Source organism: Eptesicus fuscus, chromosome 11, assembly GCF_027574615.1.
Source record: "Eptesicus fuscus isolate TK198812 chromosome 11, DD_ASM_mEF_20220401, whole genome shotgun sequence".
NCBI classification, from domain to species: domain Eukaryota; kingdom Metazoa; phylum Chordata; class Mammalia; order Chiroptera; family Vespertilionidae; genus Eptesicus; species Eptesicus fuscus.
The window spans coordinates 53,787,271-53,814,563 of NC_072483.1; the positions used below are offsets into that span (position 1 = coordinate 53,787,271).

General features: G+C 37.3%; 1 protein-coding gene across 2 annotated transcripts in view; it reads left to right on the forward strand.

Moving 5' to 3' along the window:
* PLEKHA3 (pleckstrin homology domain containing A3) overlaps window positions 1-26,715 on the forward strand; it is a 33,078-nt gene extending 6,363 nt beyond the window's left edge. The window contains exons 3-8 of one of the 2 annotated variants that reach the window (XM_054723100.1): window positions 1,875-2,030; window positions 4,837-4,973; window positions 5,445-5,609; window positions 8,286-8,329; window positions 10,513-10,628; window positions 26,223-26,715. In XM_054723100.1, the coding sequence (XP_054579075.1) occupies window positions 1,875-2,030; window positions 4,837-4,973; window positions 5,445-5,609; window positions 8,286-8,329; window positions 10,513-10,628; window positions 26,223-26,374 (770 nt within the window). In that variant the 3' untranslated portion in view covers window positions 26,375-26,715. Of the gene's footprint in view, window positions 1-1,874; window positions 2,031-4,836; window positions 4,974-5,444; window positions 5,610-8,285; window positions 8,330-10,512; window positions 10,629-13,744; window positions 14,009-26,222 lie in introns of those variants that run through there. The other variant, XM_054723101.1, reaches the window with a different exon arrangement.
* The last annotated feature ends 578 nt before the right edge of the window (window positions 26,716-27,293 follow it).

Consider the following 27,293-nt stretch of genomic DNA (forward strand, 5'->3'; position numbering starts at 1 on the left):
TTGATGAGCACACGTTCTTAATAAAATTCGGTTAATTAGTTTTATTATTAGAAATTTTTATGTCCCACTAAAGAAATCCTCTGTTACCTTCTTGAAGCTTTATTGTTTTACTGTTTATATTTAGGTTTATATTAGGTTTGTGTTGGATTAAAATTTATTTTTATATATGGTCTCAGATAGGGGTCAAGATTCATTGTTTTTTACCCTCAGATGGCTGAGCACAACTTACTGAAAAGAGTAACCTTTCACCCACTGCACTGTAGGGACATCTTTGTCACAAAGTGAGTGACCATATATGTGTGGATGGGTCTTTTTCTAGACTGCCTTTTATCTTACTTATAATTGGTCCTTTGCATTTTCTTTTATATCTTAGAATCTGTTTGTAAATTTCCACAAATATTTGTTGGAATTTTGATTGGAATTGCATTGAATCTGTAGATCAATTTGGGGAGGATTATATTCTTGACAATATTGAATCTTCTGATCCATTAGTGTGGTATATTCCTATATTTAATTAGGGTTTTAATTTCTCTCAATGTTTTGTAATGTTACATATAGAGGTCTTGTCCATGTTTCCGAGAATTTGGTGTATTAGAAGCATTGTTCTTAACTTTGTTGCTTTCTCAGGTGACTACTTGACAGATACATAAATTCTGGTATGTTTAAAAATGAGTCATCTTACTTTAGTTTCATTTTGTAGAAACATCATCAGAAATTAAAACATTATTTTCTTTTAAGGTAGCTATTGGGTTTTTTTCTAGTATTAGCAAGTAGCAAAAAAGAATTATCCTTGGAGCTTTGGGATTTCAATAATTTTATCCAAGACTAGAAATCTTTTGTACCCATGACTGATCATTTGTCCATTCATGAATATCATTACTTGGTAATATAACACAATGCTCCATTTAGACCTGTCTCCTGATATTCTCAGTACATATTATATTTAGTTCCTCATCTAGAACTTTTCTCATGCAGTTTTTCTGTTTCAGTTTTAAGCCAGTCCTGCTATCATCAAATCCCTCTTCTTGAAGCCTTTTTCATTTTCTGTCTTTTCTTATCTTTCTCTCATTATAATTACACATGAAGTCTCCGTATCAAGGAGTTCAACATTTAGATGTCTTCATTATTTTTAGTGTCAGTTTGGTTCCTTGGTTAAATTATCACCTCTATTAAAGCAAAGACTTCTTTTTTCTCTTGCTCTATCTTCTCTATCATCACTGCTCTGAACTGAGTAAATACTTGTGATTAATGACAATCTAAGACAAATTTAGTCTTACAAGAGTTAGGATTGACTCAGCATAATTCTTGATGAGCTCTCTTTTGTCAGAGCATCAAGGTGGGCTGTGTAGGAGAAGAGGAAAAGGATGGAGGGGAAAAGATCTTCAAAATACTCTTGCCTTCCAAGTGATTATGATGTGCCCATTACTTGAGGACAACATGGCCATAGTTACCATTTGTTTTGCTTCATCTGTATGCCAGGCACTATCCTAGGCTTGGGGGATACCAAAAACACAGACTCTGCTTTCAAAGAACTTAGTAAAAACTGAGTGATAAGTATAATAATGCATGTGTATTTAGGGTAGTACAGTTGGCCCCAAGGGAGGGAGTTCTTCGTTCTCACTTCTCAGTACATACTATATTTAGTAGTTAATTTTTGGTGTTTTCTCTTTTGCCTGGCACCACTGCCAGCTGGGGTAGATGTGAGAATGGCAGTTTGGAGGGTAGCCCCTTAGGGAGCAGCACTGCCTGCATCTTAAGTCATAGTTTGTTGTTTTAGGTGTCTGAAACATCTAATACTGTGTAAGAGTGATGCTTTGATTCTCCCCAACTTACTTAATTCCATGACTGTATTTCTCCTTTGTTTATCATCATAGTCCATTCAGCAGACAACACAAGAATGGAATTAATCATTCCAGGAGAGCAGCATTTCTACATGAAGGCGGTCAATGCAGCTGAAAGACAAAGGTGGCTGGTTGCTCTGGGGAGCTCCAAAGCCTGTTTGACTGACACTAGGACTAAAAAAGAAAAAGGTAACTTCCCTTGCAGTAAGAATATTTTCTTAACACAAATATAAATTGTCATGTTCACTTATAGTAATCTATCCCAAAGACATAATCAGAAATGTAGAAGATTTATGTGCATAGATGTTCATCAAAGTAAAAAAAAATTGTAGCCCTAGCTGGTTTGGCTCAGTGGATAGAGCGTCGGCCTGCAGACTGAAGGGTTCCGGGTTCGATTCCAGTCAAGGGCACATGCCTGGGTTGCGGGCTCGCAGTAGTGGGCATGCGGGAGGCAGCCTATCAGTGATTCTCTCTCATCATTGATCTTTCTATCTCTTTCTCTCCCTCTCATTTCCTCTCTAAAATAAAAATAAAAAAAGAATTGTAAACAATGCAAAGGTTTGAATTCAGGGGACTGGTTTAAATTGTATAGTGCTTACATAGGCTGATATATAGGCAGTAAAATGTTTACAAGGAATTTTAATGATGTGAGGCAATGCCCAAGGTTAAATAATAATTGAAAAAACAGGATTCAACATTATATATCCATTCATTGGACAGCTCAGCAAAAATAGATAAGAACTGATAAAGTTGTTACCTTTGGAAAGGGAATTTGTGGGAAGAAGACTCACTTTTCACTGTATACCTTTTGACTTTATTGTGTACATATATTGTCAATTTAAAAGGACTAAATAAAAATCAAAAGCAAAGCAAATAATTTATGGTATTCAATTATATGCAGATATAATGTGAAAATAACAATAGTATTTGTATCTTGGTAGTGAGGTTGTAGTTGTTCAATTTTTCTTTTCTATATTTTTGATTTTCCAAAATTCTTCATTGACCTTATATTACTTTTATAATTAAAAACAATAGAAGTTATCTAAATTAGTGAAAGCAACTAAATTATGGATATATGAAAAGAACATCATGGAAAGAGTATGGCTAAGGGTAGGATAAGAAGGAATGAAAGGTGGGAACAACCCAAATGTTTATAGACAGATGAGGGATAAACATAGTATGACATATACACACAATGGAATATTGTTCGGCCTTAAAAAGGAAGGCAATTTTGACACTCACTACAACATGGGTGAATCTTTAAAATATTATGCTAAGTGAAATTAACTAGTCACAGAAGGATAAATATTGTATGACTGCACTTAATATGGAGTATCTAGAGTAGTCAAATTCATAGAAACAGAAAGTAGAAAGGTGTTTTCTAGGGGCCAGGGGAGGGGAGAATGGGGAGTTAGTATTTAATGTGTACAGAGTTTTGGCTGGAGAAGATGAAAAAGTTTTGGAGGCGGATGGGAGTAGTGGTTATATGGTAACATGAATATAATTAATGCCAGCACACTGTATATTTAAAAATGATTAAAATAGTAACATATTTTACTATAATTAAAAAGAAGGAATGGGCTTAAATTTGAGTAGGAGGTTAGGTTAAGTGGGCAGCTAGAGCTCTTTGGTCTACTCCAGCTAGAGTAGCTCTGTGGCTAGTACCACAAAGCAGTGCCGCTGACTCAGGGATGCAGAAGCACCAGGATCTGTTATGTGTATTTTACTCCTTCCTCTGCTGCTTATTCCTCTAGTTTAGAAGGCATTGGTAAGTGAGTGGCTGAGATTATGGCTAGATGTTTAATATGTCCGGATATATTAAACTAAAGAAAGTGAGCTCTTAATTAAAAAATTCTGAAAATAATGTAATATGTAAATAAAGCAATGAAAAGACCAAAAAATAAAAATAAATGTATGTTTATGTAAAATAGTTTTAACAACATAAAAACTAAAAATATTTTTATGCCAAAATATACAATAAAACAGAACTGACAGATCTTGAAATGTATTTTAGACTATAAAGGACAGGTGAAAGAGGGCTACATTTAGTGTATAAGAAATTTTATAAATTTCCAGTTTATATATTATTAAGAGAAAAACCCAAACATCAGAACTGGAAAAATGAGTTAAGGACAAGAAAAGCCAATTCACAAAAGAAAAATGTAAGCATTTTTCAATGAAAGATGAGTGATGGAATGGAAATATCTTGTATAAGACATTCAGTGGTCATCACCCTGTCTCTGGGAATTAATCTACCCAAACTTCATGTTAGACATATGACTGCCAATTTTTTCCCATTAATCTTAGGAGAAGGTGTTTCCTTACAGTATTTGTATCCTATTTCCAAGGTCTCACACTACAGATATTTGTATTTATTGTCTTACTTTTAAAAAAACCCTGCTTAGGAGAAAGATAGGTGCCATGAGAGATGAAAGAGGGAGGTGCGGGTGTGCTCCAGAAAAGAGAGAAGGGTGCACAGAAAAGAGAGAGAGCATAAAAGAGAGGGAGCATGCTGGGGAAAGGAGGTGGAGAAAGGCTGGAAGGATGCCTGCCTGGAGAAGGAAGGCACAAGCATGTTTTTGAGGGACCTTACCCAGGCGGCAGGAAAGGGCCATCAGACACAGGCTAGCAGCAGAAAAGTGGCACGAGGCCTTAGAGATGAGTTGAGCTGGCCTTGAGTTCAGCTTGAAAGAATTCAGAGCCCAGGAATTGAAATTATAAGGGAAAGTTTATTTAGAAAGTTACTGAGGTAGTTGAAGGGCCCTTGGAGTTTAGAAGAGGGAGTTAGATAAGAGCCTTGAGAGAAAAAAGGGGGAGGGGAGGCTTGGGTATGCTCCTGAAAAGAGAACACGCTGGGGGAAGCAGAGGGTGGGGAAAGGCACGGCATGCTTCGCAGAGAGAGCCACTGTCTTGCTTTTTAAATGATTCCATTTTATTGCTTTGCCCCCAAAATATGAAAATGATCTAATTGAATGTTTATATATGTTCCTTTTAGAAATAAGTGAAACCAGCGAATCTCTGAAAACCAAAATGTCTGAACTTCGCCTCTACTGTGACCTTTTAATGCAGCAAGTTCATACGATTCAAGAATTTGTTCACCATGACGAGAATCATTCATCTCCCAGCATAGAGGTATAACAGGGATATCCCTTTATATCTGATTATGCTTTGCAGTACTTTGCTGTCTTCAGAAAAATTGGGAGTTTTTATTCTACCAAGGAAGAAATCAGAGAATGGGCCTGGGGCAGACATGAATGGTGTCTGCCACTAAGTAATTCTCCAGAGTTTCCACTGCTCTGATCACCTTTGGAATTCAGATAGTTACAAAATTCCATTTAGGTTAGGTTTATCTAAGATAAATTCTGTACACGGTTTTTTCAATATAAAAAACTTATTTTTTTCTTGGAATCTAATTTCATACATTGTTTGCCTGAGAGATAGGTAATTATTATTCATGTATGGCTTTAATTTTCTAATGTATGTATTTTAAATAGATTTGACCATAACCTAGTCAGATGTCCTAGTCAGTACTTGATTATAAGGTAGTGTATGAGTGTACATAGTCATGTATGAATCTGTTCTACTCTGTGTGTAATTTTTCAGAACATGAACGAAGCCTCTTCCCTACTTAGTGCCACATGTAATACGTTCATCACAACGCTTGAGGAATGTGTGAAGATAGCAAATGCCAAGTTTAAACCTGAGATGTTTCAGCTGTCCCATCCGGATCCCTTAGTTTCTCCTGTGTCACCTTCTCCTGTTCAAATGGTTGGAACTTAACTGTTTTTCTTCTAGTAATATTGCATGTAGTTCTGTTTTTGTTTTTATTTTTAAGGGTGGAATCTGACAGTGGGTGGGAAATAGTCAACAGGTTAATTTTTTTAAAAATTGTATTCGTATTCTCTATGGGAGCCTTTCATCTGGTGAGCTCAGCATGTGCCAAGGTCATGATCTGCCCCCCCACACCTCCCGCCCCCCCGCCACAGAGACGCTGTACCATTTATCCCATTGTTCCAGGAAAATACTACAATGTTCTCTGGGTGCTGTGACATGTAAAAGGTTGGGGAAAACTGCTCTATTTGGTAAAAACATACAATGGGTGATGTTTACCCATAATGGGATAAGATTAAGCAAATCTTTACAGAAGTTGTAAGGAATTTGAAACAACTTGTTGCAGGGGAAACAGTATTTTGTTGTCTGCATTTGGATTCGAACCCTTTGAGTAGGCAAGTTTCTTAATCTCTCTGGACCTCAAGCATTTGTAAAATCAAGTGTCTTTTACATCAGAGGCTCTTTGCAAAAGACCTGACCTGTTTATATTAGGGGATGTTGTTGGGTGAGTAATCTTAAAGGAAGTGATTTCTGTTAAAGGAAGTATTAATGTAATGTGATTTTCTTTTATGACCTCTGAGAAGGAGAAGTGGTGTGCAGTGTTTCTGAAATTTGTTTGGCAATTATACCCTTTTTGCTTATTTTTGAATAACATCTCAGGACTGTAGCATTCAGTAGAACACAGTTTGACAGTTTTGCTTTTAGAATAATTATAGATATACTGTGAAATGTTAAATAACACATATAGCTGAACAAAAACATGATCTTCTGAGATGGATTATTTGGTTCTGTGTTCTTGAGACTGATGGACAAGAGGTCTGCTGTTCTTTTTTTTTTTTTTTTTTAAAGGTGTACTTTATAGAGCCAAATACAGTAAATAAACCCCATCCTGCCATGTTTGTATTGAACTTCTGAGGACACAATGCCTTCTGTTTCAAATGCTCTATAGTTCCGAGAGGTCATATTTGTACTGATGTATAAGAAACTCTAATAACTGTTTCTCCTCTAAACCAAAACCTTTTATCAATAGAAACATTAAACCAAAACTTTTTACCAACAAAAACATTACAGGAAATCCAGTCAGTGGCTGCTTATTTTTCCTTGCCATGCCATTTTCTTGCACACATAAAGCACAGACTGTGGCTTATGGTAATTAGTCCTGGAGATAGGGAAAGTAAGGTCAGACAGTCTTCATGGGAAAACCCCCTTCTTAAAAGTAACATGAGTAAATGAAAAACAAAACATTTGAGAATTCCAAAATTAACCTGATAGTTAATAACCATTTTATGTAGCTACTTTCATTATGTCCCTCTTAAAATTAACTTGCATTCAATTATATTTCAAACCATCATGGAAGTTCAAACAGTGGTCTTTTTGATGCACAGATTGATGATAATTGTAGTGGGGATGTTGTTGGGTGAATGATCCTAAAGGAAGTGGTTTCTGTTAAAGGAGGTATTAATATACAGTTGCATCTTAATGTCAACCAGATATCCCTGGACTCATGGATGGGTCATAACTGTTATTTCAGCTGGGATTTCTCAGAGCAACTGGTGGCTCATGTTACAAATGTAGAAGATGTTTATTTACATAACACAAATGTTAGACATAGATTGAACCTGTAAGACTCTTGAGCCTGAATATAAAATCAACCATTCTTATCCTTTAATATAAATTGCATTATTTTGTTACCTTGTTAAATATTGAAGTAATCTGTTTTACTTGGTTGCCTCTATTTTTTTCATTAGTTGAATTTAGTATTTGTCATATTTATGAATGTTCTGCTTAATCAAATTTTATTTATATATATATATATTTTTTTAAAAAATATATTTCATTGATTTTTTACAGAGCGGAAGGGAGAGGGATAGTGAGTCAGAAACATCGATGAGAGAGAAACATCGATCAGCTGCCTCCTGCACAACCCCCACTGGGGATGTGCCCGCAACCACGGTACATGCCCTTGACCGGAACCAAACCTGGGACCCTTCAGTCCGAAGGCCGACGCTCTATCCACTGAGCCAAACCGGTTTCAGCTATTTATATTTTTAATATATGTTTTTAGAAACCTATTTGAGGCTTAGGGTTCTTCTTCTGAGTTCTTTAAAGACTTGAATTATTAATGCCATCTTCCATGAAAACCATACTTTAGAACATCTGTGTGACAGCTACCTGAATAATGAATGATAAAGAGAAGCTTTGCTCCTAGACTCTATTCCTGTCCTTTAAAAAATATAGAGAGAGATTAGAATATTTTCTGGCTTACTAGATACACCTTTTTATCAAAAACATTATGATTTTTGGGGGACTAGGTAAGTGTACTCTTTTTTATATTTATGTATATACACACACAAACATACATATGATATAAAATTTGTTCTTTAGCATTGAGAAAAGAATCCAGCATGTTTTTGGTATGTGTTGAGAAAGATTCCCATTAATGGTTATTAGGGGGAAAGCTTGAAATTGTGCTAATAATGTTACTTGAGTATGTAAAACATAATTGTATTGGCCAGCCATTTTTTTTTTATCTGAATAAGGATGATAATATATTAGAGCTGCTTTATTTTACTTGACTAATAGATTATGCTTACTTTTTAAAAAAAATTCTAGATGAAGCGTTCTGTCAGCCACCCTGGTCCTTGCAGTTCAGAGAGGTAAAGTAACTTTCTTTTGACCAAGTTCTCCCAAATTTATAGCCACTTAGGGAAATTCTTTGAACGTTTAACATAAAGTGGAATATAAATTCTGTATGGGCACAGTCTGGTTCTGATTTGCTCAGCATTTCTATCTCTTAGTGCTTAGAATAGGGCCTGGCCACAGTAGGTAGTAAAGAAAAAAATGAGTGAATAAATTAACCAGCAAGGTAAACACCTTGCCAGCTATTATACCTCTTTTTAAAAAAAATATATATTTTATTGATTTCTTTACAGAGAGGAAGGGAGAGGGATAGTTAGAAACAATGAGGAGAGAGAACCATCGATCAGCTGCCTCCTGCACACCCCCTACTGGGGATGTGCCCACAACCAAGGTACATGCCCTTGACCGGAATCGAACCTGGGACCCTTTAGTCTGCAGACCAAGGCTCTATCTACTGAGCCAAGCCAGTTAGGGCTTTTATACCTCTTTTAGATGTTTAAAATTATATTAAATGATATAATTTGATGGTTTATAAATCAATTTTTGATATAACAAGGCTCCAAAGATTAGGCTCATTTTGCTACTGCTTTTAGTGCATTATATATTCATACTGAGCTGTTTTTCTTTCTTTAAAAAATATATTTTTATTGATTAAAAAAATACCTTTATTGATTTCAGAGAGGAAGGGAGAGGGAGAGGGAGAGGGAGAGAGAGAGAGAGAGAGAGAGAGAGAGAGAGAGAGAGAGAGAGAGAAGAGAAATAGAAACATCAATGAGAGAGTATCATTAATCGGCTGCCTCCTGTATGCCTCCCACTGGGGATTGAGCCTACAACCCCAGACATGTACCCTGATGGGTAATTGAACCGTGACCTCCTGGTTCGTAGGTCAATGCTCAACCACTGAGCCACGCTGGCTGGGCTGAGCTGTTGTTTTATTAGATTCTAAAGATGTTGCTGAAAAGAGAGAAAAAGCAATTGATATTTTAAAGTATACACACAAATACATACACACACTTTGAATAATTATGAAGGCAGTGTTTATTAAAATACATTTCATTTTCAAAATGGAGCTATCAGCTATTAAAGTGTGCATACATTTTTGGGGGACACCCTGTATATTCATTCAACACATTTAAAAATTTTATGTTCTGGATAGATCTTGCCGATATTCCAGGCTACTAGAGTATTCTTTATCTTGTTAGGTGATATTCTTGCACATTGCTATGGTTGTCTTACTTGGTTCATTGGAAAGTGATGAAATTATAATGACATTAGCATTTATATCTCTGCATTAAGAATAAGTGCTGAGCCCCTATTATTGCTTTGTCACCTTTTTTCCCTCTCTCTGATGATTAAATAATCCTTGATTGAACTATCATGTGCTCAGAGGTGATCAGTGATGTGCCCCATGTATCCAATCCTATTGGAACGAAGAGTTTCACCAACAGAATTTTCCAGAAAAGTAGCAGCTTGATCCCTTTGACAAAATTTTACATTTATGAGAGAAAGTTTTCTGAACTGTATTTTATCCTTTTTATCTTGGTAAATAAGATATAAACTTTTTTTTCTTCTTGATGATTCAAGGTTGTCATTAAGAATAGTAATGTTGGGCTTTAATACATTGATAGCCAAAATGCTATTGAGAGGCAGTGATTTGTTTCTATGTTGAATTTTTTTATTGATTTTTCTAATTTTTTTATTTTCTAGACTGTTTTTTAAATAGTTTTTTTAGCCTTCATTTACCATCTTTGTCTTGCTGCTGGCAGTGAGTTGACCTTTAGTATGCTCCCACACTACCTGCCCATTCCTCTTCACCCTGCTGTTTTTAATCAGATATGGATTGACACTAGATCTGTGCATTTGTGAAATCCATAATTTTTAGTTTTTAAACATTTGTTAACCATCTGATATGTCTTCTGTTGAGCTGGATTTTCCTCTATTAAAAAAAAATCTTTTTCATTTTATCCCTTTTGCATTTAGTTTGGCTCAAAGATCATATTCTCCGGATTATCAGCTGGATTTTAAATGATTTGACTTGTGGCCTGACCTCTGAACAAGTAGAACTTACTAAAATAGAACTTTGGGCATAAAGATAGTTCCTCTTTCATTTAAATAAAAGTCATTTAAAACTCCAGATAAGTTGAGGGTGTTTTCATTTGTTTAAAACTTTACAGTTTAATGCTTTCTTTTTAATTTGCAGGAGTAGCCACTCTATAAAAGAACCAGCGTCTACACTTCACCGGCTCTCTCAGCGACGACGAAGAACCTACTCAGATACAGACTCTTGCAATGACATCCCTCTTGAAGACCCAGATAGTAAGTTAGATGGGGTCTGTCTCTTTCTTTGGTGTATTCAGCAAAATTATTGTGGGGCTTTGTAATTGCTGAAATGAAGAATACTGACAAGTGAACACCGTACTTGGGCCCTTGGATTAACTCCTTAATTCAGAGCTAAGCAGACAATACATAATCAACAGAAGCTCATATATCCTTTTATAAACACCTTTGTTATTAACTGAGAAGTTCTGAGTATCTCTTTGTAAATACCTTATCTTAGACTTATATAGAATACCGAAATCTTTTGCTCCCACTACATTTTAGTAATTACTTAATCATTTTCTACTCCCACTACATTTCTATTTAAAGAGCATTTTGGAAGAAAAAGAATAAATTGTGGGTAGGATTTAGGGCAAGTTCAAAGTACTAAGAAAATAAGAAAAAAATACAGATAAGTTCTAAGTTCAAAGAAAAAGTCAGCATTGCTATTTAAATAATTTGAAATGTCCAAGGAAAATAAAATTTTTTTCTGGTGTTGGTGGTGAATTATAGTAGCATTTATTCCTATACCTTTTTATTCCTTACTATTTAAAGAGGCAGCATACTGTGATTGAATACTTTAGGAAAGGTTTTGTGATTTATGTTAAGTTTTAAGAATTTTTCTTTGCAGAGAAAAAGCTTTAAAAGTGTGTCAGATGATCTATTTAGACAGTATTTTGAATATGATTTCTACTGAACATAAATATGGTCTTATTACCATTAATAGGCTTTTGCTTTACAAAGTCTTTACTATTGCCTTTGAAGCCTGTGGGCCAGAAACTACATACAGTTCCCAGTTCCGTAACAAATTGTGTTCCAAGAATTCATTTGTAAGTCAATTGTGTGGAACACAAGTCTTATTTGCCTTATGGAAATGACGGCAAATGGCAGTTTGATTCTTTTCTTTTTTTTTAATATATATATTTATAGATTTCAGAGAGGAAGGGAGAGGGAGAGAGAGGAAGAAACATCAATGATGAAAGAGAATCATTGATCAGCTGCCTCCTGCACATCCCCTACTGGGGATCGAGCCCACAACCCAAGCATGTGCCCTTGACTGGAATTGAACTTAGGACCCTTCAGTCTGCAGGCTGACGCTCTAGCCACTGAGCCAAATCAGCTAGGGCAATTTGATTCTTTGTTTGCCTAGAAGAGCTCAGCTCAGTTCACAGGATGGCTAAAATGGGACAAAACAAATGGTGTTATATTTCTAGTATTTGAATATATTGAAAACATTAAGATAGAGTTGGTTTACTCACCAGGATAAACAGGTTTAGTTAGAGGAGAATGTGGAGTTCATGAAGATGGTGGAGATTCTAAAAAGGGACTGCAGGCCACTTTTAGATCTTTAGAAGTTGATGGTATTTTTTTATGCCCATTTTTATTACAGAACTAATAATCTATTTATTGATATAGAGCACCGATCTGTGCTCATTATCATTTTGAATTTAAGTTGGGACAATGGGTTAAGAAATGAAGAGAGGAGCCCTAGCTGGTTTGACTCAGTGGATAGAGCGTTGGACTGCGGACTAAAGGGTCCCCGGGTTCGATGCCAGTCAAGGGCACATGCCCGGGTTGCAGGCTCGATCCTCAGTAGGGGGCGTGCAGTAGGCAGCCGATCAATTTTCTTTAATCATTGATGTTTCTGTCTCTCCCTCTCCCTTCCTCTCTGAAATCAATAAAAACATGTTTTAAAAAAATTAAAAAAAAAAAGAAAGAAATGAAGAGAGGAAAAGGGTGAGGGTGATAGGGGGAAGGGAGAAAAACTTTCCTGGGCCAGTTTAGTACAACTTGGAGGAGGTAAGGAAGAGAGAGAGAGAGGTTAGGAATGGGGGAAAATGTTACCTGAGGCAAGTATTATGTATTCTGATTAACCTGTTCTTTCTGCCTTCTATACATGACCCTTTAATCCAGAGCTCATGAAAAAGCTCTATATGCTGCCTTGTACTTTTCTCTAGTTGCCACTTCTCTTTTTTAAAGGGAAAAATTTTATTTGTGATAGCTAAGTTAATTTTTTTAAAGCTAGCCTTTCCTTAGCTCTCCTGTTTTAGGCACTGTAGTCTTGACTTTCTGAAGACAGTTTTCATATAATACTTAAGTATAAAGCCTATTCCATTTAGCATTCCCCAATTTAATTGTAAAGGAGTGCAACAAAACTAGTCCCACATGCAGGCTCTCACACTTGCATACATATTTATGTACATACATGTATCTATCTCAGTTCTTCAGAACTTTTTAAAATTGGCAACTGTAGGCTAGGTCAGAAGTTTTATCCTTAGATTTCCTTCTGTGTGTCCTCAAGTTTAGTGTCCCAGTTAGTTGACAAAACAGAAACTGAACTAGTGCTCTTTCTTAGAAATATGGTTTGCAATTGGCAGTCGTAGTTGAAAGGCTTTATTCCAAAATGTTATTTTCTTTGAGAGACCTAGCTGCTTCTATTTTTTTATTAACTATATTAAAAAAAATAAAATAAATAAAAATTTATGTTAAATTCAAGTAATATGTACCTATAAAAGTGCAACTGCCTTGGAACCGGACCATGCCAATGTGTTAAGCTCTATTCACTTGCATCTAGTGATAGTTTTGTGAGTTGCATTCCAAATGGAAATAGGGAAGTTTCAGTGTGCTTTACTCAGAAAGTTTAGTGATGAAAATAGCAAGACCCAAATTAGTGTAGTTCTGTTACGAATTGTGTCATCTTGCCTTAGCCATGTAACCTTTTTGGGGTCTTGGTTTCTTTGCCTAAGAGCAAGGAGGTTACTTAACAGTATTAAAACCATTAGGCTGAAAAAGCCATAGTTAATTAAGAAAGATTAATTCAATTCAACAAATATTTATTGAGTGTCCATTATGTGCCAACCATGGTCTTAGCAATGAACAAAATAATATCTCTACTTCAGGTAGTTTCATAATTTATCTCACGAACTCTGAAATTTCTCCCAATGACTGCCAATAGTAGAAAAGTTAGATTTTCTTTATTAAACAAATAATCAGAAAAATTAGCAGAAAGCTAAAGGAATTCATGTCTCTGAAAAGAAAACTTAAAATGTTCTTCACAAAGGATATTGGAATTAATATTGATAGGATGTTTAACCTTTTAATCAATTTGTTAATAGGGCCTGTTCACTGTTCAAGAAATACACTTAATGGAGATTTGGCATCAGCAACCATTCCTGAAGAGAACAGACTTATGGCCAAAAAAAAATCTGAATTGGAAGATCCTCTTTCATCCTTTTCTTCCTGAGGAAACAGAAATGTCCAACTTCCTCTAAGTATTGCTATGCAAAAGCTGCTGTAATTAAACTATGTCATAGGGAGTAGTTTTTCCCTTAGGATTTCTCTGCACTTTATAGAATATTGTAAAACAAACAAAAAGCCCACATACCTTTGAAGTGTATTTTATCTTTACATAGTTTATTTGCAAGAGTATTTTCCTAATAACTTCACAATATGAATGTGCATCTTTTTTTCTTTTTAAACAAATGATGGTGTAACATTTTGACATCCATAAGGACAAATGTAGATATTTTTCTAAAAAACTGTGAGTGACTGGCAGCTTAGTCAGTGTATTGTAGCTTATAAATATGAAATCTTATAAACATAAGGTTTCAGTTGGACAGAAGTGTGACATATGTAACTTGTGCCATGGACCAAATGGTCATTTTACCCCAGCTGAAAACGAGTTACCATAGCAGCTTGATGGTGATTGTACTGTATTCCTTTAAGCAAAAGGAAACATTTAATATTCTTAAATATTTTTAGCCCAAATACCATGACATTGAGGATTTTTTTTTACAAACCAGACTGTGCTGTCCTTCATATGTGAAGTTGACACTACTGATTTGTCAATACCAAATGTTGGGTTCAAGTATTTAATTTTTATTTATTTACTTTTCTGTTGCATCAGAAATGACCTACCAAATTTAAGATGTGTATACATTGTTATTTACACTGTTCTGGGAAAGAGGCTAATGTTGTAGTGACCTTGCTCACTTCCACAAGAGAAATAAACGGCTTTCAATGGAAGAGGATTTTAGTGCTTTTTTCCTAAAATAGACATTAAGCTGCTGTTTTAAGGTATTAATGTTTGCAGCTCTTTAGAATATCTAGAGACATTTTTTAATTTATGAATATTTATACAAAAAAGGAATTCTGTTAAGGCAACTGCTCTACATCACTTGAGAATGGCATTATTTAATTAAAGGACAAATAGCATTTTTTTGGTAGTTCCCGTCCATATCTATTGTCAGTGTTTGCCTTGTAAACTGTTTTTCTAAATTCACTTTGGAGTGATGGTTTTGTCCAAGGTCTTGGATGAGGAGCACTTTAAAACAAACTGGTTTGGTGTTTTTAAGTTAATCATGTGTTTAATAAATATGTGGTTTTTGCATCCAAACTCATTACATAATACATTGTATTTTTTTACATTTGTTGATATTCTGCCTAATTTTTATCAAGTTTTAATAGTATTTGTTATTCCTTTGATTTTGTTTGTGTATTCAGACCTTATAATGAAAACACAAATGATGCGTAATTTTAATTTTGTTGCCTTTGAGCTTAGAATAGTGTGACCTATTTTACTTTAAAATTCTCTTATAAGTGTGTGTGAGAATTTTTTTAAGAGTCAGTGTTTGGTATTTACTTTATTAAAATAAATCTGTAATTATAGGCTTTCTCCCTTAAGTTTAAATGGACATATGCGATCTATAGTCATTAATATACATTTAGATAAACTGTGTGCTCTTAAAGTATTTTATTTTAAATAGCACTCAGATCATTAGACTGTATTAAATGGGATATTTTTCTGGTCATATGCTGTACTTCATATGTCTAATTTGAGAAAAACTTTGATAATGTAAGTTTTCATGTTGAGCAGATAATCAAATATTTTTTTATTTTTATTTTATTTTTTTTAGTAAGAACTTGCATAGAGACAAGACTATGAAGTTCAAGGTGCTACTGATAGGGAGTTTTTCTGGTAGTTTTATTTTTTATAATGAAAACAATACAACAAGGTTTTGAACTCCTAGAAAATAAATTCACTTTCTATTGTTTTATCCAAAAAGCTGAATTCCTGAACAGTTTTTTGTAAATAGTTTTTTAAATAAAATGCAGTCATTTCTGGAACATATCAAATTTTCTTTCTTGAAACAGGTGCTTTGAACAGGTTTGCTCTATTCCTGAGTATGGCTTTTATTGTGACATGGAGCCACTTTTTTTTCTCGTAGGAGCCAATATATTTGTGAATTCACTTTTTGAGGGGATATTAGTGTATCTTGCATTACATCTAAGTTTTGATTAGTGAATGGGTAGCATAAAGCAACCTATAACGCTTCAGGGAATCTGCATTTTGAGCATCCCTGTATATTTTTAAGTATGCTCGGCTTTTCTGAATTTTAAGAAAAAGATGAAGCGAAGCAAATAACAATTCTGTAAGGATTTTAGCTTGTCAGTATTTAAAAAAAAAATGTATAACTATTGGTTGTTCCTATTTTGCTTTGTCTAGGCTATGGGATTATTGAGAAATTTGGATACTGTTGGTATATAGGTGATCTAAGCAAAACCAGTACTTGCTTTTCTTTTCAGGTACCTGGTTTCTGTTGTGTGGGAATCGCAGAACTCTGTGATTAAAGCAACTTTCATGAGAATTACTCTGTAAATGGGCCAAATTTAAACTTCGTTCTATTACATTGAACTTTTGTAGTTCATTTCGAGTCCAGAAACGGATGCTATTGCTTAAACTTAAATTCTGAGGCAAGAGGTTATGGAAACTTTGACCCTGAATTGTAGTTTTTCTTTATGCATTATTACATTTAGTGTTTAGCAATCATCACGAGATCTCAGGAAGTATATCCTTTTAATATGTTACTATTATTCTACTGTTTATACTAACTTCATATACATTATAATATTACTTTGGATTCTACCAATTCTTTACTTTTATTAAATGAAGTGCCTCTAGGTCTGTCATTTTTTTTGTTGTTGTAGTTAATCCTCACCCGAGGATATTTTTTCAATTGATTTTTTTAGAGAGAGTGGAAGGAAGGAGGAAAGGAGAGAGAGATACACTGATGTGAGAGAGACACATCAATTGGTTGCTTCCCGCATGCACCCCAACCAGGGCCAAGGATCGAATCTGCAACCCAGGTACATGCCCTTGACTGGGAATCGAACCCGTGACCTTTTGGTCCGAGGGCTGACACTCTAACCACTGAGCCAGATCAGCCAGGACTGGGTTTGTCCTTTGAGCCTTGCTATTGCCACTTGGTGCAGAGGCAGTGTCCTGGCCCCAAAGGAAGCCTGGTTAGACTGCAGGAGTTCCTTTGAGGAGGTCTCTTTTAATAGCCCCGGTGGGAAGTAGCTGGTAGATAGGGCTACTTTTCATGTCTTTCCAATTCCTTTCTTTGAGTTCATACTGAATTTGTAAGTTTAAATTCTTTTTTTAAATTTAGGGTTTTTTTTTCAAAAGTAATTTATGCATATAGTTTAAAAAAATCAAATAGAACTAGGAAATAGTTCTATTTGATTATAGTGAAAAGGAGTAGCTTCTTTTCCCCAGCTTAGCACCCCCGAGACAAGCACCTTTTATGGCAGGTGGGATTTACTTTTTGCCCCCATGCCTCTCAATATAGATTACTCACAACTTGTTAAAGTAATAGGTAATAAATGATGTTCACTGATGAACCCAATGTGGTTAATGATAGAAAGGAAATCAATAAAAATATATTAAAAATATCATTATTTCCTTTCTACTGGATTCATATTTTTCTCATAATTAATATTTGCCTGATTTTAAAATTTGCTTAGTTGTTTATTACAACGATTACCCAAAGACTTACATGTTCAAAAACATAAGATAATCTATCAGTTCCCTCCCTTTTTTTTTGTCCTTTGGGGACATTTCTTCCACAGTCCTTCATCTTCTACCATCTGGACCATCGCTCTCTAAGCCTGTGCACTGCTCGTTGGTCATTCTGGGACCCCCTTTCTTTTTTAGTCCTTGTTGGATCTGTTTATTGGATCCTATGACGTCCTCTTTCTTGATTTATTGCCCCTCCCCTTTGTTTTTGCCAAAGTGTATCCACCACCAAAAACTTTCTAGGAAAGGTGCTTGAGAAGTAAACATTTTGAGACTTACTAGTTCTGAAATGTCTCTACTCTTGAATGATTGATAGTTTGGAGTCTTTGTTGAAAGTAATTTTTCCTAAGAATTTTCCCTAAGAATTCCGTTTTCTTACAGCATTCATTATTCCTGTGAACATTCTGATACCATTCTTTTACATGGGGCCTGCCTTTACTCTCTGGAAGCTTTTAGGAACTTCTTTATACCCCTGACATTTCATGATGATGTGTGGGCCTACATTCATTCATTCATTCATTCATGTTGATGGTACTTGACTTGGTGGAATCTATTAATTTGTAGACTTGTCTTCTTCATTTCTGGGAAATTTTTTGTGTTTTTATCTTTGCTGTGTGTGTATGTATGTGTGTGTGTGTGTGTGTGTGTGTGTGTGTGTGTTTGATAAATTTTCTCTCCTTCATTTTCTGTATTCTGTTTTTCTAGAATTCCTATTATTTGAATGTTGGACTTCTTAGATTGATCCTCTAATTTTAAAAATCTTTCCTCTCCATTTGCTCCTGAAGTTGTATTTTTGTTGTTTATCCTCTGGCTCTGTTAAATTTTTTTAAACTACAGGTTTCATTTCTAAGATATCTTTTTTCTCTATTCTTTTTCATAATAGCCTCTCATTTTATAGATTCAATGTCTTCTCATTATCCCTGAGGATAATTATGTTGTTTTTTCCACACAAGTCTTTTCTGTTTGATGCATTGTTTCTATTTCTTCCATATTCCTGTTTTCTGTTTATGTGTTGTGCTATGTCTTTCATTCTGAAGGCTTCCATAGAAAATTGGAGAGGTCATCCATCCTATTTGGGATCAGGTAGTCAAAAAGCTAATTTTGTAAGTCTGTGTGTAGGCTGGGTTTATCAGTTATCTGAAGGACCATCATGCAGAGTTGGCATTTTTGTTGGAATCCCCTAATTCCCAGTGGAAGTCTTTTCTTTGGAGACATTTAATTTCTCTAGAAAGAACTCCTGGATTCTGGCAGTAGGGTAGGAGAAGAGGGCTGAGGACCCCGTAGTATGTATGGTGACTTTTATTTAATCCCTCTACTTCAGCCTTACCATGACTTGCCCCAATCTTCCTCTGTGGTTGGTGATCCTCAGGTTGTTCCTCTTGTGTGGAGGTTGGGGCTGGTGGGCTGTCTGCCCATGGAGGATGGGAGAGGACCTGGTATCCAGTTGCTCTTTATTCAGACTTCAAGCCCTAATTTCAGCTGCGTACCTCACTCCCTTTTTTCACAATACCTGGTGCTTCCCAATCCTGAGCTTGTGAGGGGTTTGGTAGAGTGTGTTTTGGGCATTAGGCTTTAACTTCCTCCACTCTGCTAGGTTAGTTATTATACCTCCTCCTGGTTTTTATTTGTATAAACTGTTGAATTCTTATGGCTGTGTAGTCTGTTCTCTTTGCTTTTCTGGTTTATGACCATTTATATTGCTTTAATGTCTATTGGTGGGGTTTTGGAAGTAGAGAAAATAAATACATGTGGTCAGTATATCACTTTTAACTGGAGGCCTAGATTTAATTTCTAATAGTGTATGGAAAATAAAATGTTAGTATTCCATAATTCATTCTTCCCTCTCTAATTCTTTTTATTTAACATGGTTTTATTGTACAGCCTACCTCATCAACACACATAAAGCACTTAGAACAGTAAGTACTTGGCACATAATATGTGTTAATTGTTAACCACTATTAATATTGTTACCATTATTATTACTATTATCACTCTTTTTTTAAAAATATATTTTATTGATTTTTTACAGAGAGGGATAGAGAGTTAGAAACATCGGTGAGAGAGAAACACCGATCAGCTGCCTCTTGCACACCCCCTACTGGGGATGTGTCCGCAACCAAGGTACATGCCCTTGACCGGAATCGAACCTGGGACCCTTGAGTCCGTAGACCGACGCTCTATCCACTGAGCCAAACCGGTTTCGGCACTATTATCACTCTTAATTCAGTAACCCATCTAGACTTAAAGGATGTTTTCACCATAGGAAGAGTTATTAATGCATAGGGAAAACAGTGACTCTACACATAACTGGGTTATCTGAGTGTTTCAGCATGCCTTCAGATTTGGCAGGTCCAGAAGATTGTCCGAAGCCCCTTACCTAGTGCCTCATCTTGGGTGGGACCTTAGAGTACAAGTCATATACAACTTCTATTTCTATTTGTCTTTATTATTTTTTTGGTTTTCTTGTTTTGCAGTGGTTGATCAGAGAGGAATATGTGGCAATAAATACTTGTCTTTTAGCAGCGTTTTTGGTTTTTCCCCCTCTGTACCAATTCTGATCAAGTAGTGTGGCTTCCAAGGATTCTGAGTTTGAGGCTAGATTAGCAGGGAGTGCCCTACCTACTTGGTTAATGATGTCTGCTATGGGCCGGGTGGGAGGGTGTGGGGAATGATGGCAAGGATAGTCTGTCATCCAGAATATGAGGCCATGATCATGGTCTGACTGCATAACTTTGCTAAATTATATTTTTTAAGCGCTCACAATAAACAAAGTATTACAATTCACAGTTGATTCTCTGTTTTCAGGTTCCACCATCACACTAGGATGAACGTAATCATTATATATTTTTAAAATGCAAAGAAAAATAGCCTATCATCTCTATTCAGGCAAAGTGTGTATTTAACACACACCATTCACTTACTAGCAGTACCTTTGTTAATTTGAAGACTTTGCCATGCTGGCATGGTACTCAGAACAAAACCATTGACATACTTTTAAAACACTTTAAAAACGAGTTTAGCAAGTGTAATTCAGTAGCATACCAGTGCTTGACATGCCACCGTTTGTGTGTAGATCACCCTTAGTCATCACTTGAGAGAAGAGTTTTAGTTTATTTCAATTTTGCATAAGCAGCAAACTCCCTTAGAAAGACTAGTTGCTCTTCTTTTTCTTTGCTGTGTTTTTAAAATATTATCCATGATTTTTTGGGGGGAAATTTACATATTGCAACTTTTCTTTATTAATTTTGTGAATTGGGCCACCTTGGTCACACAATGTGCTATCGTGTTTACATATGTCACTTTTGGATTTAACTCCTGCAGGTGTTGCTTTTTTCTCCCTTTGGGGGAGTAACAGAGTGATTATAATTTTAGACTATTATAATAGCTAAGGTTCATTACTGGCTTGATCTAGAGAACATTAAAGACGCACTGTGGTAGGTTTTTCCCCCTCTGTTTTTCAAATGCTGTATGTTATTTCAGTATTTCCTTTTTTCTAGCCCTGAAGAAGTCATGCTTGTATGTTATACAAATCATGGTTGAATGTTAAAAGTAAATTTCTAAGAGCTTTCCAATTTATCCATAATTAACCAAAGAGAAAGTCATATGAATGTTTCCCATTCTTTCTGTATTTACTTTTTTCTTATCACTTTGTTATTTTATCTTTTCTCCATTTTTAAAAAATATATATTTTATTGATTTTTTTACATAGAGGAAGGGAGAGGGATAGAGAGTTAGAAACATTGATGAGAGAGAAACACCGATCATCTGCCTCCTGCACACCCCCCACTCCCCCCCTGGGGATGTGCCCGCAACCAAGGTACATGCCCTTGACGGGAATCGAACCTGGGACTCTTCAGTCCACAGGCCGATGCTCTATCCACTGAGCCATACCGGTTTTGGCTCTTTTCTCCATTTTTGATTAATTATAGTGTCTTCCCCTCTCCCAAACAGCCTCTTCAATTTCTCTATATTTGGTGGGCTGTTTTGGAAAAGAAAAAGAATCACTGGGGAAGGGTGGTGAGTTCAAGGGGGCATTTAATTTAGGGTCATATGTTTATTCACCTTTCTAAAAAGTCTTTGTTCAGTTAATATTCATTGCCTACTTACTAAGTGTTGTGTTGCTAGTATTCACCTTTGCTTTCTAATTCTTGAGTGCACTCAGCACTTACCGCTTTATCTTTAATAGTTTAGATAAGTTGAATATCTTAACTGTAATTGGCTTCCCTAAATTTTCAATATTTAGTTGAATAGTATTTATAGTATTTATTATTCACATTTGCACACCAACTATTATTTTAACTTAAACATAAATGAGCAAGCATTAGAAGATATCATGGCTGTTTTAAAATAGCTTTATCTTTGAATATATATAAATATTATTGAAAACATAAGCACATTATATTTTTTGCCTTTTAAATGTTTCTATTTTTGGTTAGTCATAACTAATATATATATATACAGGGTCTCCCAAAAAAATGGATACACATTTGGAATAATTATTAATTCCAATGGGTTCAATCTGAAAAGAAAGAAACATCAATTGAGCTATCAGCTGTTAAAGTGTGTATACATTTTTTGGGGGGACACCCTATATTTATAATGGTTCTTGGCAACAAGAGTTTGTGGGTGTTTAAATGAAAAGTTTGTAATTTTAGAAGTTAAATAAATTGGAAATACTGAAATTGAAGGAAAAGCTAGTCTCTAAATATACTTAGTAACCTAATAGCAAATATGGCTTTAAATTAATATAACTAAGCATTTTTAATTTTGAAACATTTTCAGTATAGGACTTTTATTTCCAGGGGAAAATAAATTTCATTCAAAAATATATGTATACTTTTGTTAGTATTCTTTTTTTCTCTTCCAAATGCCAAGGTGTACTTTATATTTTTGTTATGAAAATTCTGCTTGTTTAAAGTACTGTAGCAATTTTATAAATCAATAAAAGTGAGCCATGTCAACAGTGTGGGGGGAAATGTTTAATACATTTGCCATGTCAGTGAGAAAAATTTAAGCGCAGCATGTTTTGAAAGTTTAAGGAAGGGTAATCCTGAGGTTTTAAAAAATAAGACAACTGGCTTGCTGCACACTTAAAAGTAAAATCTGGTTGGCTGAGTTAAAGTTGGTGCTATTATGTGAGAAAAGACAGAAGTAATATTGAACCTGTAAGTGATGACATTAAGTGGATCAGCTTATTTGGCTGGATCAGGGGTTCTCCACAGTGGCTGCACATTAGAAACCCCGGGGAGAATTTAAACTTCCTCATGCTCAGGTTGACTCAGACCAAATTATAGCGAATCTTGGGGGGGGGGGGGTAAGGGGGGGGACCCAGTCATCAGAGTTTTTTTTAAAGCTCCCAGTAACTCCAATGGGTAGCCAAGGTAGAGAACCAATGAACGAGGTGGAAACCCTTGTATTTAAGAAGTGGTGTGTGTGTACAGCATTAAAGTTTGGGGTCATCATCTCACAGCCTGAAAGGCCAGGCATTTTTCCAGGTCCCTAGGAGCATGGTCTAAGGATTGGCCACAGTGGCTTCACTTGGGAGCTTGTTAGAAATGCAAAATCTGTGCCCTCACCCCAGATCTGCTGAACCCGATTCTGCACTTGAATAAGACCCCCAGGTGAAGTCGGAGGAGCACTGTGAAGTCTGAGGAGCACTGTTGGAGGTGGTGGTGGGGCAAATGGCCGTCTTCATACACCCTGCCTTGTGCTTCTTTGTTTTCTGTCCTACGTAAGTAAGTCATGACATTTTCCTACAGGGTTGGAAAATGAAACTAGTCCTGTGTACTTATGTCAGCTGGTTAATAGCTAGAGTGCTTTTCTAATTGATGGTGAAGGAAACGACTGCCACCATCATCATCACCATCACCACCACCACCAAACTCCGCTCTCCCTAACACAGGAAGAGAGAAAGGAGCTAGAACTGATCCCTGGGCTGAAGGCTGAACTCTTTCAATCCTTTTCCACAGCTACCTGTGTATTGAGGAAAAACAGCATGTCCAGTCTTTGCAAGGGCACCTCTTCACACGTGCCCTTACGATGACAATTCTTTGAAAAAGAAGGATTTCCCTTTAAGACATTTACTCATCCTGGTCTCAAACAGAAACGGGTGAGACTGAGTGCTCCCCACTCTCTGGAATGTCTACCCAGCACCCCGCTCTCAGAAACCCCCCTTCTCCTGGCGGCAGTCCCTACCTTAGACATTCTGGAGCTCTCAGCTGGCTTCCCTCGGCCCAGCACCACCAGGATCAAGCAGTGTTTCCTCAGGACACCTCCTTCCTGGAACGTGGGAAAGGTCCTTTTCTATTATTTCTTTAGAGCCCCTAACATGGTTTACAGGAAGCTCTGGCTCCCCCGCCGCTGTCCGTTCACAGGACCTGCCGGGGCAGATAAGCACCCGGTTTCCTGGCCTTGGCTTTTTGAGAAGAAGAACTGGAAGGCCTTTTCATGGGGACTGACCTGAAGGGTTGCTGCTGTCTACCCTGCCCAGAGCTCCAATGACCCTGATAATGGGACGGAGCCCTCTCGTCCCTGCACAGGTGCGCTCCTGCGCTTACTCTCCAGTAGGTTTCAGTTCTGGTGCCGTGAGCACACTGGTCCGTGGAGACCGGGCTTCTGGTTCCAGCTCTGCTACTCACCGTGTGACTGTGGGCCTGTTATTCGAAGACCCTGGATCCCAGTGTCCTCCACTTCCAGCTTTCCTCCCGGTGGGCTCTCCACAGGGGCCTCGTCTCCTCCCCTTAGTGGTCCTTCCCTTTACTAGGACAAGGCAGCTCAGTCTCCCATTTGCTCTCAGGCTGGTGGACCAGGTGGTGTCCCTTCTCCAGCTTTTTTGAGTTGTTCTAGGCAGGAAAGGGAGAGGAGAGGCGGATGGCCGCTCCGTACTTATGTGGGCCAGGTTCCCAGCAGGTTGGGGAACGAGGGGCACCTGTATGCCTCACCTGACTACAATCTAAAAACATCACAGTCTCAGATGGAGCTGGCTGTCAACAAAAAGCTGACTTCATTCATACGTTGCAATTACAGAGAAGAATTGTGTCCCCATATTCCTCTCTGAGGCTGAAGCTGGTATCATTCAGGGTCTCCTCCACATCCCTAGTGACTTTCTCTATAACTCAGGGAATGTGTATCTATTACATCTTCAGCAAGAAGCATTTGTCCTGGAGTCTTTGCTGGTTTGGAAGGCCCTTCAGAGAAGCACACACCTGCACAAGGCTCATGAACAGCGGCCTCTGCTGGATGCAGAAGGAAAGGAATCCTGAGCCCCAGGGCTCTAGAACTCTCCCAGGTGGAGCTTGTCATAGCCTGTTTTTATGGGGAGCCGTGTGCAGGTGTTTCTCAGATGGCTTAGGCATCTGTCCATCTGCTCCCTCTCTGAAACATGCAGGACAGCATTCCTTAAACTTTTAAAATCATTTGCATCTTTAAAATGAAATGAAAAATTTTAAGGAATCATGTCCTTAAAAAATATACATAGGCAAAATCTCAGGGAGCTCAGACACCTAAAGACCTGAGGATAAGCACGGATTCCAGACTTTTAGGACATGCCATCTTTTTCAGGGAATTCCTGACAGATTGGAAAGCATTAGTACATCTGCCCACTCCTCTCACCTGCTTTCTACCCTTTCTTAAAACGGAGCGGGGGTGAATGGGAGTCGTCCCCAGGAGCCACACTCCTGACACCACATCCTCAGGGGAACGTGGCTTGCTGGGTCAGACTCTGCTGCTCCACTGCCAATTCCACAGACAAGGACTTGTCACTGAGAAGGCTGTGGGCGGTAGGGGGCCTCCCATCTCCATGAGTCACCCCACCCCACCCCCACCCTCCTGTGCCTGGAGAGTCTGTCAGCCTGGCTTTATTACATGTATCCTGAGGTGCCCAGACAATCTTAAGAAAGACCTTTCCACAGATGGTTACAAAGCCCCTGAGCTATCATTACAGGGCCACTAAGGGCTAGAAATTTGGTGGTAGGTAAAGGTCTTTCTTCCTGTGCGTTGGGTCCCCCGGGAGGAAATATGTAGAATGACAAATAAATGTCATAGCTTTCTCAGAATAGCTCAAGACATTGTTAAAACTAAAATTTGATCAAGTAACTAGTTTGCTTCAATCTCTTTCATGTTCCCCTTACCTCCTAGGGTGAAGCCCAAACTCTGTAATCCTATATAATAAGAGAGGAATATGCTAATTATCCGTTATGCCTCAAGGCTTAACGACCAACCGGGTAATGACCAGATCATGGATCTGCAGGAGGGTGGGGCAGCGAACTACAAGCGGGCAGCAAAAAGCTACAGGAGGGGGCAGGGCAGCAAGCTATGAGGGAGGGAGGGGGGAGGGGGGAGCTACCGGAGGGCTGCAGAGAGCTACTGGCGCATGGATTCGTGTGCAGGGCTACTAGTATGTATATGAAACCTTTGGCAACCTTGCCCTGCCTCTAACTCCCAGCCCTTCAGAGTTTCTTGCACCAGCCTTACTAATGTGTTTTGTTTTTTTTTATAGTTTTCTGACTGTATTGTGCTTTCCCTTGTCCCCAGACTTCTGCGGTTGCAAAGGTCCTCTGCCCGAAAGCCCTGCCCCACTCCTGCTTACCCCAGACTTCAGGCCACAGCGTTTACATGGAGTTTCCTCTAACCGGCGGTTCTCCATTTCTCCTTCTGCTTCAGAAGCCCCAGCCACGTGCTCTCAAATACCTTACTTTTTTTAAAATTTTATCATAGCACTTACTTTCATTTCTTAGGTGATATCCAGTTCCTCCTTCACACCTTCCACGTTTTCACCCTCTGTCCCCTGTCTCAGCCTGCATCATGTGCAGCACCAACAAAAACAGTTCCATCATCAAATAACATCAGGGAGCATTGGATTACCTCTTGGAGAATCAACACATACTAACTCATCAAAGGCTCTGAGAAGTCCTGCATAAAGAAGCATAATTACCCTACCCAAGTCCTGACTCATGTTTGTCAGAGGGGAGGGAGGTTGGGGGACTGGGTGAAAAAGGTTAAGGGATTAAGAAGTACAAATTGGTAGTCACAAAATAGTCATGGGATATAAAGTACAGCATAGGGAATATAGTCAATAATGTTGTAATAACTATGTATGGTGGGTGCCAGGTGGTGCTGGAAATACCACGGGAACACATTTTAAAGTATGGTTGTCTAATCACTATGCTGTACACCTGAAACTAATACAAAATGATATAAAATGTAAACTGTAATAAAATTAAAATGAAATAAAATTAAATAAAAAAGGAAGTACAATTACCCAAGTCCTAAGTTTATTTGGTTGTGGAACACTTTTTTTTCACAGCATTTCCCAACTTCCCTAGGAAGAGTTTGGGAAATATTGACCCAGACATACCATAAGCATAAACCTAAGCTTTCACTTTTTATAACCTTAGAATAAAAATTGATGGGCCAATCTATTTTCAAAAGTCCTTCCATCTATCTAGCAGACAATATTTTCTCTCATTACAAGGCAGCTGGACTTGCTCTGCCTGGATTTCTCAAAATGACATTTGGGGCAGAGTAAACAAATACAAATGACTTTCTCTTCCTGGAGCACAACCATAAAACATTATTCTTGAACCAGTCACCATGGAGACCACCATTTTTACCTGTTATTTTACTGACTGCTTCTGCTTTACCTCCCTCCCTCCCTCTAAATGGTTCATCTATAGAATCAGCTACTCCTGGATAAAGATGATAAATTCATCTTTTGAGACAACCCATCAAAACACTTCTTATAAAAAGTGTTGTCCCATGGGCATCATGTCCAGAGTTGGAATTGTGTCTCCCCAGAAAGATATGTT